At 43.3% G+C, this 18,336-nt stretch overlaps 1 protein-coding gene across 5 annotated transcripts in view; it reads right to left on the minus strand.

Moving 5' to 3' along the window:
* plxnb1b (plexin b1b) overlaps nt 1–18,336 on the minus strand; it is a 379,174-nt gene that overhangs the window by 89,796 nt on the left and 271,042 nt on the right. For 2 of the 5 annotated variants that reach the window (XM_072280874.1, XM_072280875.1), the window contains 4 exons: nt 15,585–16,451; nt 13,473–13,601; nt 8,291–8,416; nt 5,876–5,969 (listed from right to left, as the gene is read on the minus strand). In XM_072280874.1, coding sequence (XP_072136975.1) covers nt 5,876–5,969; nt 8,291–8,416; nt 13,473–13,601; nt 15,585–16,451 — 1,216 coding nt within the window. The remainder of the gene's footprint in view (nt 1–5,875; nt 5,970–8,290; nt 8,417–13,472; nt 13,602–15,584; nt 16,452–18,336) is intronic. The other 3 variants (XM_072280876.1, XM_072280878.1, XM_072280877.1) reach the window with 3 other exon arrangements.

An 18,336-nucleotide genomic window follows, 5' to 3' on the forward strand; every position in this document is an offset into this window, starting at 1 on the left:
GGGAATCAAATTAAAGAGGCTGGGCGTGAGGAGGTTAGTTCACAACTGGGGGATGGGAACCAGTGCAGAGAGACTGAGGGGTGTAAAGTGAGGGTAGAAGCAAAAAGTACTAAGGAGAAAAGTAAAAGTGGCAGGCCGACAAATCCAGGGCAAGCATTAAAAAGGGCCACTTTTCAGCATAATTGTATAAGGGCTAAGAGAGTTGTAAAAGAGCGCCTGAAGGCTTTGTGCGTCAATGCAAGGAGCATTCGTAATAAGGTGGCTGAATTGAAAGTGCAGATTGTTATTAATGATTATGATATAATTGGGATCACAGAGACATGGCTCCAGGGTGACCAGGGATGGGAGCTCAACGTTCAGGGATATTCAATATTCAGGAGGGATAGACATGAAGGAAGGGGAGGTGGGGTGGTGTTGCTGGTTAAAGAAGAGATTAACACAATAGAAAGGAAGGACATAAGCCGGGAAGATGTGGAATCGATATGGGTAGAGCTGCGTAACACTAAGGGGCAGAAGGCGCTGGTGGGAGTTGTGTACAGGCCACCTAACAGTAGTAGTGAGGTCGGAGATGGTATTAAACAGGAAATTAGAAATGTGTGCAATAAAGGAACAGCAGTTATAATGGGTGACTTCAATCTACATGTAGATTGGGTGAACCAAATTGGTAAAGGTGCTGAGGAAGAGGATTTCTTGGAATGTATGCGGGATGGTTTTTTGAACCAACATGTCGAGGAACCAACTAGAGAGCAGGCTATTCTGGACTGGGTTTTGAGCAATGAGGAAGGGTTAATTAGAAATCTTGTCGTGAGAGGCCCCTTGGGTAAGAGTGACCATAATATGGTGGAACTCTTCATTAAGATGGAGAGTGACATAGTTAATTCAGAAACAAAGGTTCTGAACTTAAAGAGGGGTAACTTTGAAGGTATGAGACGTGAATTAGCTAAGATAGACTGGCAAATGACACTTAAAGGATTGACGGTGGATATGCAATGGCAAGCATTTAAAGGTTGCATGGATGAACTACAACAATTGTTCATCCCAGTTTGGCAAAAGAATAAATCAAGGAAGGTAGTGCACCCGTGGCTGACAAGAGAAATTAGGGATAGTATCAATTCCAAAGAAGAAGCATACAAATTAGCCAGAGAAAGTGGCTCACCTGAGGACTGGGAGAAATTCAGAGTTCAGCAGAGGAGGACAAAGGGCTTAATTAGGAAGGGGAAAAAAGATTATGAGAGAAAACTGGCAGGGAACATAAAAACGGACTGTAAAAGCTTTTATAGATATGTAAAAAGGAAAAGACTGGTAAAGACAAATGTAGGTCCCCTGCAGACAGAAACAGGTGAATTGATTATGGGGAGCAAGGACATGGCAGACCAATTGAATAATTACTTTGGTTCTGTCTTCACGAAGGAGGACATAAATAATCTTCCAGAAATAGTAGGGGACAGAGGGTCCAGTGAGATGGAGGAACTGAGCAAAATACATGTTAGGAGGGAAGTGGTGTTAGGTAAATTGAAGGGATTGAAGGCAGATAAATCCCCAGGGCCAGATAGTCTGCATCCTAGAGTGCTTAAGGAAGTAGCCCAAGAAATAGTGGATGCGTTAGTGGTAATTTTTCAAAACTCGTTAGATTCTGGACTAGTTCCTGAGGATTGGAGGGTGGCTAATGTAACTCCACTTTTTAAAAAAGGAGGGAGAGAGAAACCGGGGAATTATAGACCGGTTAGCCTAACGTCGGTGGTGGGGAAACTGCTGGAGTCAGTTATCAAGGATGTGATAACAGCACATTTGGAAAGCGGTGAAATGATCGGACAAAGTCAGCATGGATTTGTGAAAGGAAAATCGTGTCTGACGAATCTCATAGAATTTTTTGAGGATGTAACTAGTAGGGTGGATAGGGGAGAACCAGTGGATGTGGTATATTTGGATTTTCAAAAGGCTTTTGACAAGGTCCCACACAGGAGATTAGTGTGCAAACTTAAAGCACACGGTATTGGGGGTAAGGTATTGGTGTGGGTGGAGAATTGGTTAGCAGACAGGAAGCAAAGAGTGGGAATAAACGGGACCTTTTCAGAATGGCAGGCGGTGACTAGTGGGGTACCGTAAGGCTCAGTGCTGGGACCCCAGTTGTTTACAATATATATTAATGACTTGGATGAGGGAATTAAATGCAGCATCTCCAAGTTTGCGGATGACACGAAGCTGGGTGGCAGTGTTAGCTGTGAGGAGGATGCTAAGAGGATGCAGGGTGACTTGGATAGGTTGGGTGAGTGGGCAAAGTCATGGCAGATGCAATTTAATGTGGATAAATGTGAAGTTATCCACTTTGGTGGCAAAAATAGGAAAACAGATTATTATCTGAATGGTGGCCGGTTAGGAAAAGGGGAGGTGCAACATGACCTGGGTGTCATTATACACCAGTCATTGAAAGTGGGCATGCAGGTACAGCAGGCGGTGAAAAAGGTGAATGGTATGCTGGCATTTATAGCGAGAGGATTCGAGTACAGGAGCAGGGAGGTACTACTGCAGTTGTACAAGGCCTTGGTGAGACCACACCTGGAGTATTGTGTGCAGTTTTGGTCCCCTAATCTGAGGAAAGACATCCTTGCCATAGAGGGAGTACAAAGAAGGTTCACCAGATTGATTCCTTGGATGGCAGGACTTTCATATGAAGAAAGACTGGATGAACTGGGCTTGTACTCGTTGGAATTTAGAAGATTGAGGGGGGATCTGATTGAAACGTATAAGATCCTAAAGGGATTGGACAGGCTAGATGCAGGAAGATTGTTCCCAATGTTGGGGACGTCCAGAACGAGGGGCCACAGTTTGAGGATAGAGGGGAAGCCTTTTAAGACCGAGATTAGGAAAAACTTCTTCACACAGAGAGTGGTGAATCTGTGGAATTCTCTGCCACAGGAAACAGTTGAGGCCAGTTCATTGGCTATATTTAAGAGGGAGTTAGATATGGCCCTTGTGGCTACGGGGGTCAGAGGGTATGGAGGGAAGGCTGGGGCGGGGTTCTGAGTTGGATGATCAGCCATGATCATAATAAATGGCGGTGCAGGCTCGAAGGGCCGAATGGCCTACTCCTGCACCTATTTTCTATGTTTCTAAAACTATTTATTTCTGTCAGAGGAACAGGCCTTTGATTGCCAGGAGGGGTGAGGTAAAGTGTACCCACCACTCTGATATTTACTTGTAATGATTTGAGCAGAGTTAAATGAGCAAGTTTCAGAACACCCACTTGATCAATGGCAGCAGAACACACTGGTGTTATAGGAAATTAATCCCTATTTCTCTACATTGTGTTCTCCACAGCAGATACAACCACAGCAGGAAAGAAGAAAATATAATCTTGACAATCTTGAGGAGGCCATTCAACCCCACGTATCTATGCTAGCATTCATTAAAATGACGGTTGTTCCTTCATCTCAGCACTACAGAACATACAACAGAACACAGCCACTGGCCCGTCAGCCCACTGTGTGTGGCAAGCTAATTAAAACAGCATTTAAATCTCTAACTAAGCTAATCCCTGTGACTGCACATGCTCCATGTTACTCCCTCCCCTAGTTCTCTGCCCAGTCACGAGCTTCTTGAATACCATCATCATATTTGCTTCCACTACTGTACCTTGCAGTGTGCTCCAGGCACCGGACACTCTGCATGAAACAAATATTCTGCAACCTCAATTCTCCTTTCAACTTACCCCATCTTTTCTCAGAAGCATGCCCTCTAGTATTAGACATCTTGACCCTGGGAAAAGGACATCAGCTGTCGACCTACCACTTTCCTATATTTTTGGTAATTTTCTCAATACCCAAAAATCAGGAAATCAAGGGCTTTCAAGTCTGCACAGATGAAGTTGGCCATATTAAATAATCCTTTTTGATGCAAACATTACATTGTCTTCATACTCATTTATGTATTTTCAAAGTTATTGCAGTAAATACTGCTGGTGATTTGCATGAACATTGCAGCACACTGGGACTCCTAACCTGACTGTGCCGCTGCACCACAACATACATCGAGTATGGGAAACCTGCCAGGTCACGCTCTCTCCCCGCTGCTGCCATCAGCAAGGTGGTCAGGACTCAACACCACCAGGTTCAGGAAAAGTTATTGTGCCCTCAGCCATCAGGGTCCTGAACCAAAGGCAAAAATTTCACTCAACTTCATCTGCTCCATCACTGAAACACACTGACAACCTGAGGACTCACTTTCAAGGACCCGTCTTCTCATGTTTTCAGTAGCTATTGATTATTTATTTACTATTTCTTTCTTTCTGTATTTGGAGAGCTTGTCACCTTTTGCACACTGGTGAAACACCCAAGCTCTTTCACTGGCTCTGTTACAGTTATGGATTTATTGAGCATGCCAGTCAGAAAACAAGCCTTGGTATTGTATATGGTGACATACGTTAGTTTGATCATGCACTTACTTTGAAGTTGACACTCTCCTGTTTCTTCTGTCCGTGTAACGGTGAGTTCACCTCACCGCCGAACTCAAGTGAACACAGACTCCAGATCGCTCTGATCTGCCGGGCCAAATGCATTCCATACTCCCCAAGCTTTACACATAGCTAGCCAGTTCACGGTCACTAAATCAGTATCATGCAACACAAAATCTACTGAAGGAACTCATTTATTTATTTAGAGATGATGGAATTGAACTCTGAACTCTGACACCCCAAGCTGTAATCACATCGTACTAACCTCTGTGCTACTTTGGCCCATCTCAGTGGGCTGAACAACATCTGTATGAGAAACAAAATTGTTGACTTTTCATGTTGGAAGCCTACAATGAGATTTCGACTTGAACTGTCTACAATTCCTTTCTCTCACAGATGCTGCCCAGTCTGCTGAGTTCCTCCAGCAGATTGTTTGTGGCTCCAGATAGATTCCAGCACCTGCAGTCTTATGTCTCCAACAAAATCAGCCTTTCAAAAATATATTTAATTTAATATTAATGTCTACAATCCATATGAAACAAATGTATTTTGAGTAAACGGTTTTCTCAAAAACATTCTTAACTTTATTAAATTGTAATTGTTTTATATAGCACTGAACTAAACAGTTGAAAAAGCCATCATGGGGGTTGGAGTGACCTTCGGTACAATCTCCGTGGCTTTGTTGACAGTCAGGACTGCTCCACTTTGAGGAGAGGTTTCAGATTTGTTTGTTTCTACACATCACAGCAGTAGCATGGGAGTCAAACTCAAATTGGGCTGGGGGTGGGGGGGTGAGACCATGGTCTGTTAACTACCCAGTGAGGTTTACTCGGCCCAGTGCTGAACTCACTTTGTGGCTGCGACCAGCAGCCATCAGCACTCATCTCAGCACTGAACCTGGCTCCATGGCTGTGGCCTGTAGCCATCGGGCTCCTGGACCAGTTTCACTCACTCAGCACTGAACCTGGGTTTGTGCTGCGGCCTGCAGTCTGCAGTCATTGGGCTCCTGGATCGGATGTAGCACTGAACTGGTTCAGTGACTGTCGACTCACTTTTAGTGACTCTGCTGTTCATGTTCTCGGTGTTATTTGTTCACTTTTTTATTGTTTGCACAATTTGTTCTTGTTTATGCACCTTGGCTGTTTGATGGTTTTTGTGTGAGTTTTTTTTAGTGGTTCCATTGTATTTCTTTGTTTTGTAGCTGGCTGCAAGGAGATGAATTTCAAGGCTGTATATAACATAACATACTTTGATAAGAAATGAACTTTGAACTATTCCACTCTCCACAGAGACTGCTTGATCTGGTGGGTGTTTGCACTTTCTGGCTTTTGTGACAAGGGTTTAAGTAGGAGAAGGGGAGACAAAGTTAAACAAATGGTTCCATTAAGTTTTAAAGCTTATTCAGACAAGACCAGGCATACTCACTGTGTAAATCGTGCATGTTGTCCACTCTATAATTGGGTCGTCGTTGGACATATACAGTTGCATTATATTCTTGTTGGAGCGTGGAGTAGGCATACTGTAATGGCAAAGGTCAGAAAATGACGGAAGTGAGAAAATGAAAACCTTGAGAGTAAAAACAGAAAATGTCAGAAAAACAGAGTCCCCCCACAGCTGTCAAAAGAGAGAACAAAGCAGATTGTGTTTTGGGGAAAGCTTCTGTCCTGTCAGAACATTTCTGCTCTGTGTTCTATTCCTGACACATCAGTCCTGCCCCTCTATCAGAAATTTCAAGTGTTTTCAGTCATAAGCCCAAGGATTTAATAATGTCAAATGCTTTGAACTGTGTTAACTGTGGTTGGAAAGCTTACTGTGTGGAGAGAATCGAAAAGCAGGCCTACCATCATTTGTTGCTGGACAATAATGAAAAGGCTTTCAGCAGATCTGCATGCTAAAATTTGCCCTTCAATATAAGTCGACTATCAAGCTCATTGTTCAGAAATCATTTGAACTATCTTTGATGATTGAACGCTCTGAGTCATCTGGACTGGGTAATTAATGTTTCCTCAGCTGACAACCCAAATGGGTGAGCTCAGAATAATACTTCAAGTAATGGCACATTTTGTTTTGGGCCAGATGAGCAAGAGCAACGCCTTGCCCTGAAGGGTAACCTGTTGCGTGAAACAATGGGAAACTCCGAGCTGACGCAGGAAAGCAGCATCCATCATCCGGGACTTCCCTCTACCCCATGCACCCAGACCATGCTCTCTCCTCGCTGCAGCCATCGGGAGGGTGGTACAGGACTCACACCACCAGATTCAGGGACAGTTAATACCCCTCAGCCATCAGGCTCTTGAACCAGTGGGGATAACTTCACTCACCCGTCACTGAACTGCTCCCTGGACTCACTTTCAAGAAGTCTTCATCTCATGTTCTCAATATTTATTGCTTACTTATTTATTTGTTCTTTTGGTACTTGCACTTTTGCTCATTGGACGTTTGTCTGCCCTGTTGGGTGTGGTCTTTCATTGATTCTATGAAGTTTCTTGGAGTTCAACCCAGATAAGTGTGAGGTGGTTCATTTTGGTAGGTCAAATATGATGGCAGAATATAGTATTAATGGTAAGACTCTTGGCAGTGTGGAGAATCAGAGGGATCTTGGAGTCCATAGGACACTCAAAGCTGCTGTGCAAGTTGACTCTGTGGTTAAGGAGGCATATGGTGCATTGGCCTTCAACAACCATGGGATTGTGTTTAAGAGCCGAGAGGTAATGTTGCAGCTATATAGGACCCTGGTCAGACCCCACTTGAAGTACTGTGCTCAGTTCTGGTCGCCTCACTACAGAAAGGATGTGGAAACTATAGAAAGGGTGCAGAAGAGATTTACAAGGATGTTGCCTGGATTGGGGAACATGTCTTGCAAGAATAAGTTCAGTGAACTCGACCTTTTCTCCTTGGAGCGACGTAGGATGAGAGGTGACCTGATAGAGGTGTATAAGGTGATGAGAGGCATTGATCGTGTGGATAGTCAGAGGCTTTTTCCCAGGGCTGAAATGGCTGACATGAGAGGGCAGTTTTAAGGTGCTTGGAAGTAGGTACAGAGATGTCAGGGGCCAGTTTTTTTCTCTATGCAGAGAGTGGTGAGTGCATGGAATGGGCTGCCAGCGGTGGTGGTGGAGGCGGATACAATCGGGTCTTTTAAGAGACACCTGGACAGGTACATGAAGCTTAGAAAAATAGAGGGCTATGGGTAACCCTAGGTAATCTCTAAGGTAAGGACATGTTCGGCCAGCTTTGTGGGCTGAAGTGCCTGTATTGTGCTGTGGGTTTTCTATGTTTCTATGGTTAGGACAATAAGTTAATATTATTTTTTAATTTTATTTAGAGATACAGCACAGAATAGACCCTTCGAGCCACACCACCCAGCAACCCACCTGTTTAACCCCCCCAGCCTAGACACAGGACAATTTACAACCCACCTGTTCAACCCCAGCCTAGAAACAGGACAATTTACAACCCACCTGTTTAACCCCAGCCTAGACACAGGACAATTTACAATCACTAAGTAAACTACTAACTTGAGTGTCTTTGAACAGTGGGAGGAAAACCTACACATTTCAGGAGGAGAACATACAAACTCCTTGCAGACGACATCGGAATTGAACACCAACACCAATGCCCTGAGCTGTAATAGTGTCATTCTAACCGTGACACAGCCATGGCACAGAACATTGTACTTTTTAAATAAACAGGTTTGCTTTGTTGTCAGTTGCATTATACTAGTACGTGAATTTTTTGAGGAAGTTTGGCTTTATATTAAACAGCGGCCATGGCAACCAGGCACAGCAAATTGGAAAGTTTATCACAGAGTGACCACTGCACATTGCCTTTGAATATTACCTGGTGCACTTGACAAGTAATGAAGTAGAAGGTAGGATCACTGTCAGCGCTTTCCACAAATGCCTCCACGACCACCATCCGATCCTCAATCACAAACACACATTCGTAATCCACTTCAGGGGGCTGCTGGACAACAGAAAGAGAGGTGGTTATGGCGACCGCATACAGCCAGCTCAGAAGCTGGGCACTTTTTCTAAAGTAAACATAAACACTAAACACTTGGGAAAATTGTGTGTGTAGTTTATAGAGGAACCCTGTGGATAATTGTTTACTTCTAATGGCACGCCAAGGAAAAATCTTAATGTGTGTCATCCAGGACAAGCCCTCTTCTCATTACTAACATCAGGGAGGAAGTATAGGCACCTGAAGATGCATATTCAAGGTTTTAGGAACAGCTTCTTCCCCTCTGCCCTCAGATCTCTGAACAGTTCACAAACACTACCTCACTATCCTTCTCTCACACTACTTACTTTATATTTTGTTGTAACGTATGGAATTTTTTTCTAAATCTCTGGTATTACTGCTGCCACAAAATAACAAATTTCACAACATTCAGTACTGTGCAAAAATACCCAGGGATATCAGGTAATACAGAAGGATAGGCAGGGAGCTAAGAGACATGGGGTAGTGTTCTTAATGAAGGAAGAGATCAGGGCAATAGTAAGAGACGATATAATATCTAAGGAGCAAATTGGCAATACTAAAGAGAAAAAAATCACTGGTGATTGGTCACCGAATGATAACATTACAGTGGCACAGGCAATAAACAGAGAAATATCTGAAGCATGTAAGAATGGAACTGCAGCTATCTTGGGGGACTTTAACCTGCACATAGATTGGGTGAATCAAGTTGGTCAAGGTAGTCTTGAGGAGGACTTCATAGAATGCATCCGTGATGGCTTTCTTGAACAGCATGTTACTGAACCTACAAGGGAACGTGCTACCTTAGATCTGGTCCTGTGCGATGAGACAGGTGAGATTAGTCATCTTGTACTTTGGGATCCTCTTGGAGAGAGTGATTACAGTATCATTAAGTTTCTCATACAAATGGAGGGTGCAATAGTTCCATCTAAAACTAGTGTATTATGCCTAAACAAGGGAGACTACAACAGGATGAGGGGGGAGTTGGATAGGGTAGACTGGGAACACAGGCTGTATGGTGGGACAGTTGAGAAACAGTGGAAGACTTTTAAAGGTTTCAAAGGTACATTTAATGTCAGAGAAATGGATACAATATATATCCCGAAATGCTTTTTCTTCACAACCATCCACGAAAACAGAGGAGTGCCCCAAAGAATGAATGACAGTTAAATGTTAGAACCCCAAAGCCCCCCCCCCCAGTGCCTCCCTCCCATGCGTAAGCAGTAGCAAAGCATCGATACCCCCTCACCAGCAAAAAAAACCATCGGCACCCTCCAATGAGGACTCAACTGTGCAGTAAAGCATCAATAAAGATACAGACTTGCAGTACCCCAAAGAATACTCGTTCACCCAGTAATTCCACATACCACAGGTTCTCCCTCTCCCTAATAAGGGAAAAAAGAGGTGCCTCCGTTTCACAGCGAGAGGGGAGACATAACAAACAACTCGCTGATTTACGATGTTAAAAGTCTGTTGTGTCACTTTTTCCAAGCTCTATGCCCAAAGAACTCGGATCTCTGGGCACACAGCCAGCAGCCAGCTTGCTGCTTTTGATTTTCCATGTAGTCCCGCGACACACCAGATCCTTGTGGAGCGCCAATCTCAAGGCTGCCCGCCTCCAGAGCTGCGAAATCCCAGAACCTTGAAGGCGTGCTAGTCTTCTAGGCCGTGTCCTTGGCATATCAAAGATACTTTTCAAAGAGATTTTTCATGGTGCTCAAAAGTATATTTCAGTTAAAAACAAGGACAGTAAGGGTGGGGAGAGCCAGCCATAGATAACTAAAGAAATAAAAGGAGGCATCAAACAAAAAGCTTGTGCATACAAAGTCACCAAGAGCAGTGGGAAACTGGAAGATTGGGAAAACTTTAAAAAGCAACAAAGAACCACTAAGTGAGCAATAAAGAAAGGATGATAGATTATGAAAATAAACCAGCACAAAATATAAAAATGGATAGTAAAAGTTTTTATAATTATATAAAGCAGAAGAGAGTAGCCAAAGTGACCACAGATCCCTTGGAGGAGGAAAAGGGGGAATTGATATTAGGTAATGAGGAAATGGCAGAGGCTTTGAATGACTATTTTATGGAGGTATTCATGGGGGAGGACATGTCTAATATGCCAAAGAGAGATGATACTGATGTGATGGGAGGCGAGGACCTCGATACAATAGGTTATCACTAAAGAGGTAGTGCTGAGCAAACTTGTGGGCCTAAAGATGGACAAGTCCTGTGGTCCTGTTGCAATGCATCCTAGGATACTGAAAGAAATGACAGAGGTTATTGTAGAGGAGTTGGTGATAATTTACCAAAATTCTCTGGACTCTGGGCAGGTTCTAGCAGATTAGAAGATGGTGAATGACATGCCACTGTTCAAAAAAGGATGTAGGTAAAAGGCAAGTAACTATATGTCAGTTAGTTTAACATCTGTAGTTGGAAAAATGCTTGAAGCTATCATTAAGGAAGAAATAGTGAGGCATCTGGAAAGAAATGGATCCATCAGGCAGACACAACATAGGCAGATCCTGTTTGACAAACTTACTGGAGTTCTTTGACGGTATAACAAGCACAGTGGATAGAGGGAAAAAGATGGACGTTATTTACTTGGATTTCCAGAAGGCGTTCGATAAGGTGCCGCATAAAGACTTATCCATAAGATAAGGATGCACAGAGTTGGGGTGATGAATTAGCATGGATAGAGGATTGGTTAACTAATAGAAAGCAGAGAGTTGGGATCCATGGGGGTTTCTTTGGTTGGCATTCAGTGCTGAGCGGCGTGCCACAGGGGTTGCAACTGTTCATAATGTCCATTAACGATGTGGAAGAGAGGACCAAGTGGAGGGTATCTAAGTTTGCTGATGATACTAAATTGAGTGGAAAAGCAAACAGTGCAGAAGATACAGAGGTATATAGATTGGTTAAGTGAGTGGGCAAGGATCTGGCAGATGGAGTACAGTGTTGGTAATTGCAAGGTCATCCACTTTGGAAGGAAAAATGGAAGATCAGATTATTATTTAAATAGTAAAAGATTGCAGCATGCTGCTGTGCAGAGGGATTTGGGAGTGCTTGTGCATGAATCACAAAAGGTTGGTTTGCAGGTGCAGCAGGTTATCAAGAAGGCAAATGGAATGCTGGCCTTCATTGCTAGAGGGATTGAATTTAAAAGCAGAGAGGTTATGCTGCAACTGTATAGGGTACTGGTGAGGCCGCATCTGGAGTACTGTGTGCAGTTCTGGTCTCCTTACTTGAGAAAGGATATATCAGCTTTGGAGGTGGTGCAGAGGAGGTTCACCAGGTTAATTCCAGAGATGAGGGGGTTAGACTATGAGGACAGAGTGAATTGCCTGGGACTGTACTTGCTGGAATTCAGAAGAATGAGAGGAAATCTTACAGAAACATATAAAATTATGTAAGGGATAGTTAAGTTAGAGGCAGAGAGGTTGTTTCCACTGGTAGGTGAAACCAGAACTTGGGGACATTGCCTCAAGATTTAGGATAATACATTTGTAAATTTAAGACAGTGATGAGGAGGAATTGCTTCTTCCTGAGCGTGGTGAATCTGTGGAATTCTCTGTCCAATGAAGCAGTGAAGGTCACCTCAGTAAATATATTTAAGACAAGGTTGGATAGATTTTTGCATAGTAAGGGAATTAAGGATTATGGGAGAAAAGGCAAGTAGACAGAGGTGAGTCCATGGTCAGATTAGCCATGATCTTATTGAATGGTGCAGCAGCCTCGATGAGCCAGATGGCCGACTCCTGCTCCTATTTCTTACGTTTTTTGGCATATGTAAAAAAAAGTTCTGTAAACTGAGAATGCTTTCAAAATTAACAAAATGAAAATTATCTCAAGGCTGTAATTGCTGCCGGGGGTGCATCTACTAAATATGGACTTGACGGGGCGGACACTTATTTTGTATTTTATATTTGTAATTAATTTCAATCACTTTGTAGAGATCTGTTTTTACTTTGACATGAAAGAGCCCTTTTTCTGTTGATCAGTCAAAAAAGCCAGATTAAATCCACTGTGATTCAATGTTGTAAAATAGCAAAACAACAAAATATGAAAGCTTCCAAGGTGCGGGGGGCGGGGGGGGGGCAAATACTTTTTACAGGCACTGCGAATGTTCATCTTGCTCATGGGTACAAGCTACTAAAATTAAAACTTTCAAAGACTAGTGATTGTGTCTCACCAATTTATGAATAAGACAACGTTCCTCCTGTATCAGAATGAATAGGAGTTTCATTTTTAACTAACTCACTTCCTTTCCATCCTCATCAATACAAAGAGTTTGCAGTGTGTTATACAACAGCCTTTTGTTTCTCCTTATTCTTGTCAGATTCGAATTGAAGCTTCTTAGAAGTTCTGTTCTTAACAAATGCACTGCCTAGATCAGGGGCTCCTAACCTCGGGTCAACGGACCCCCTGGTTAATGATAGTGTTCCACGGCATGAAGGTTGGGAAGTTCTAGCCTTGATGCAGCAAAGTAGTATGTCACGTAACACCCAGAAGGGGGATTCCTGGACCTGAAGTAAAAGGGGAAGAAACCTTCTATCATCATTCCCCAATCCACAAAACCCCTCTGTCGATTCTGGACAGGGCTGAACACCAGGGAGAACGTCTTAAGCCACTGCAAATAAGACCGCAAATACCTCCCCTATCTGTAGAAAAAGGTTGTGAACCCAGGAGCCTGGGTCATTGAGGAGAGGGTCTCATTAAAACCTATCGGATATTGGAAGGGTTTCGCTGGAATTGACATGGAGAGGGTATTTCTTATAGTGGGGGAATCTGGAACCAGAGGGCACAGCCTCAGATTACAAGGATGTCCCTTTAGAACAGAGATGAGGAGGAATTCCTTCAGTAGATGGTGTTGACTCTGTGCAATTCATTGCCACAGCCTAGTCATTGTTTGTATTTAAAGTAGAGTTTGATTGTTTCTTGTTTTGAAGCAACATGCTGGAACTTTGTCCTAAGTTGCCTGCAGCAAGGTATCTGAACAAGGTTGGAACAATGGTCAAATATTGCAATTAAAATTAAAACTGACCTGGAAGTAATGAAGATTTTGGCCCATCAGTGTAATCTTTCGCTCCACATTGACTGGCAGAAGAGGGGAACCCTGCACATCATCTATGCAGGGGCAGGCGAGGGGTCCCCTATACATCCCTTCATCACTCTGCACAAAAATCAGACACACAACCTCATTATGAAGAAGCAAACTACAGAAAACCCAAATAAATCTGCAGCACTTCCTCCATCTGCCTCATTCCCCCCTGCCCCCCAGGAGTAATTTCCACATTCTATAAAAGCGTTCCTAGTGCACTAATAAATCAATTGTTCCTCCAGAACGATATTTCTATTCAATGCTGTTATTAGACATCAATTCTGAAGAAGCAAACATTAAAGGGTGGTCAGCTTACAATGTATTATCTTCAATGCAGCAATTAATAAATGACTGTAATTTGGGAGCAACTTTGATAATATTCTGGAAATTCTTTATTGGGTTACACTAAAGGAAAGATTATTTTGTGTATGTGGATGAATTGCTTAATGTACTTCAAATCAACTGGTATCAAAACAGGAAAAAAGCTGCTGTAGAACCTCAGAGGGTCAGGAGCATCTGTGAGGGGGAATGAATTGTCAAGATGTTGTGTCGAAACCCTGCGTCTGTCCTGATGCAGACTTTGAGCTCAAACAATGACAGCTTCTTTCTTGTCCACAAATGCTGTTCGACCTGCAAAGTTTCTCCAGCAGATTGTATGTTGCCCCAGATTTCAGCATCTGCAGTCCCTTGCATCTCTGAGTCATAGAACATTTCAGCACAGAAGCATGGCTTTTGGCCCATCTAGTGTGCTTAACCATTATTCTCTCATCCCAACCTGCATCTGGACTGTAGCCCTCCATATCCCGCTCATCTGCATACTTATCCAAACTTCTCTTAAATAGAAACATAGACAACTTACAACACAATACAGATGCTTCGGCCCACAAAGCTGTGCCAAACATGTCTTTACCTGAGAAATTACCTAGGGTTACCCATAGCCCTCTATTTTTCTGAGCTCCATGTACCTGTCCAGAAGTCTCTTAAAAAGATCCTATTGTATCCACCTCCACCACCATTGCCGACAGCCCATTCCATGCACTCACCACTCTCTGTGTAAAAAAACTTACCCCTGACATCTCCTCTGTACCTACTTCCAAACACCTTAAAACTGTGCCCTCTCGCGCTAGCAATTTGAACCCTAGGAAAAAGCCTCCGACTATCCACACGATCAATGCCTCTCATCATCTTATACACCTCTATCAGGGCACCTCTCATCCTCTGTCGCTCCAAGGAGAAAAGGCCAAGTTCACTCAACCATGCTCCCCAATCCAAGCAACATCCTCTGCAAATTTGTAAATCTCCTCTGCACCCTTTCTATGGTTTCTACATCCAAATGTTGAAATCAATTCCACATCCACTTCTGCTGGTAGCTTGTTCCACATTCTCACACCTTCTGATTGAAGATGATCCCCCTTATGTTCCTTTTAAACATTTCACCTTTCACCCTTAACCCATGATCTCTAGTTCTAATCTCACCCAACATCAGTGGAAAAACACTATCTGGACCCCTCATAATTCTGTATACCTCTATCAAATCTCCCCTCGTTCTCCTATGCTCCAGAGAATAAAGTCCTAACCTGTTCAACCTTTCCCTATAACACAGTTCGTCAATTCCCAGCAATACCCTCGTAAATTTTTGTTAAAAATAGGCTTCCGTGATCCAAAAGGTGGGGATGTCCACTGACAGACTGGGGTTTGTAGTTAGCTGCTGTGTAATCATGGTGGGCAGTAATGCAGATGCAGCCGTGCTCTTGGACGGGTTGCCCACAGGCGCCGCAGTGACTTGAATGGGGATAGCAGCAGCAAGCATCAGAACCAACTGTTTTATTACACACTTATTAAGAAGTTTCTCAGTTAAAATTTTCTGTACATGAAACTGGTTGTTCAGGTTATCACAATGTTCTAGTTGCAATATTATTACTCAAGGAAAAAAATTATTCCGAACAGAATTTTATCTCTCTTAATGCTCTGATATTTCACATAATCTATTGCAGGCATGGCTAACTTCCTGACAGCCAAGTTCAGGGTGGCCACTGTAAAACAAGCTGGACTTACCTGTCTGAAGGAGGATGGTGAGCCAGGGTCAAAGTGGTAGTCAACCTCAGAGTCGAGCAGATGGAGAAAAGCAGGAGAAGGGTTCTCAACATCTCCGTCACCCGACAGGAGAACAGCAGCAGCTGAAAACATTGCTGAGTCGTTCTCAACCTGCACAGGGTCTAACCAAACATCTGGCTCCTTCCAGTCTCCCGCTTCCTTTGTGGGCCAATCAGAGAGGGTGGGCAGTGCCCAGGAGGTGGGGTTGTCAGGCCTGGGGTCGGTTGGCACTGCAAACCGAGTGGAAGGGGGCTCTGTGGGGTCAGCAGGAGGAGTGGTCGTGACAGGAGGGACACCATCCGGGTCCGTAGCATTCAAGGGAGAGGCTGATGTGGTTACCATGGAAATGTCCGTGGTCCAAGAGGTAGGAACGTCCACCACCGTGCTGGGGCTTGTAGACACCTGCTCTGTAACCACGGCAGGTGGTCTTGCAGACGCATCTGAGGTCTCAGACAGGTTGCCCACATGTGTCACAGTAGTTTCAGCAATGGTCGCTGCCACAGAGGGACCGGCTGTGGTTGACACCATGGTTACGGGGCTTGTGATGGCCGTGGTGGTGGGAACCACAGCTGGAGCTGATGTTGTGGGCACAGTGGTCAGCAGGTCAGTTGGCACGGCTGCTTGGGAGGTAGATGATGCCACTGTGGTATCCACAGTCGCTGGCACTGTGGTCGAGGTGGCAGGTACAGTTGATGGGGTGGCAGGAATAGTCGTAGCCCTTGTCGTGAGGGCAGCAGTGGTGGGGTGGGGAGTGGCTGGGAGTACTGTGACATTGACATGGAGTGGTTTGGTCGGAAGCCTTGGAGGAGCCGTGTGGGATAGAACAATCTGTCAGGGAACGATCACCATTGAAACCAATCAGCATAGACAGAAAGGACGGAAAAGGATTGGAGGGAGACACACAGACAAAAGGGAAGAGGGATAGCGAGAGATTGAAAATAAATCATTATTTATGATTTTAGAATCAAATTTTAAATCAAAAATATATGCAAAATAAAAATCACACTGAGTGACTGTAGTGAAGCTGCATTAAGTAGCCCCTTATTGAAGGAGCTCTAGGCATACCAAAGAATTTTTGAACTGGAGTAATCTCAAAATTGGTAAACATCCTCCAGCAACTTTAAATTAATTTAAAAAGACATAACTGAAAGAAATATGACAAAGCTGCTGTAGTTTTTAAGGGGATTGTCCAGAGTGAAATCTTCACCTTTTTTACAAAAAAGCAATGCTAACATGCCAGTGATATTAAACCTGATTCTGAGATTGATTGTGTAACATTGCTTCTCTTCCAAAGGATTTCTGAGAACAAAGCTCATTTAGTTTTGAATGACCACCATTTGGAGAGGTTGTGGTGGATTGGTTCATACCATACAGCTCCTTTAATAGAGGGGAAAGCTCCCAAACTGAAGATCAGACACATTTAAGACCACAGGCGTTCACCCAAGAAAGTGAGGCTGTGTATTTTTGGATACAGCTTTGCAGAAGGGAAATCACCAGGAAGTGACAAAGTGCATTCTTTATACCAAGCTGCTACAAGAAAATCTTACAAAATGCATCAAAATTTTCCACTGACAACTTCTTTGCTAATAGTGTCAAAAGAAATACGTCTTACATCGAGTTGACATGTTGTCAGTTCCTTTATTCTCTCCTCTTTACTGTAGTTCCTTTTGCTACATCATTCTTTAAGAAGTGATCTGGCTTTTTTTAAAAATTTAGTCTGTTTACTCGTTCCTCACTATCAACTGAAGGACAAGTTAACATCTTTTTAATATACAATATCACTCCTTTGCTTCATGTTCTTTTAGGAAGGAGGACAATTGTTAAGATTAGAGCTCAAATTCCACCAGGAGAGCTGTAAAATTTAAATTAATTATGTAAATCTGGAATCAAAAGCTGGCATCCATTCATTGTGACTAGGTAATTACTGGATCATCATTAAATTCCACTGGGTAGCAAACCAAGTCCTCCTTGCCGGATCTGGTTGCCATGAGCCTGACACGGAAATATCCTCTGAAACTGCCCAGCCAGTCAATTCAAAACAGTTAAGAGATGGGCAATTTCTGGGCTTGGAACCGATTACTACATCACACAAATAAACAAATACATCTCAGAAATAACTGTGGACGCTGTGCTTTGGACCTGAATAATATTTCATTCTATAATCAATTCAAAAACCAAGAAAATAAAAGTAGAGTGGAGAAGTGGACACCATCTATACTCCTCGCTGTCCCACCAGAGTGGTCAACATAATCCCCGCCACACACACATGACAAAAATACCAGGTAGAAGATACAAACGCCTGAAAGCATGTACTACCAGGCTCAAAGACAGCTTCTATCCCAGTGTTATCAGATATTAAATTGCTCCCTACTACAATGAGATAGGCTCCACCACACAGTCTATCTCAATGGGATCTCACAACTTGTTGTCTACCTGTGCATGCAATTTCTCTGCAACTGTAACATTTTATTCTGCATTGTTATTGCTTTCCCTTGCTTTACCTCACTGCACTGTTGCAATGAAATTATCTGAATGGATGGCATGCAAAACAAAATTTTTCACTGCAGCTCAATACACGCTACCATAGTAAACTACTTTACCAATTAAAACAACAACACATAGACAGCAAACTTTTAAATATGGTTCTTATTTACTGACTATTCAATATATTTTGAGAAGCTTGATCTCCCACACTGACCAATCATTCCGGAGC

The sequence above is a fragment of the Mobula birostris genome, chromosome 16 (assembly GCF_030028105.1).
Source record: "Mobula birostris isolate sMobBir1 chromosome 16, sMobBir1.hap1, whole genome shotgun sequence".
In the NCBI taxonomy this organism is placed as follows: domain Eukaryota; kingdom Metazoa; phylum Chordata; class Chondrichthyes; order Myliobatiformes; family Myliobatidae; genus Mobula; species Mobula birostris.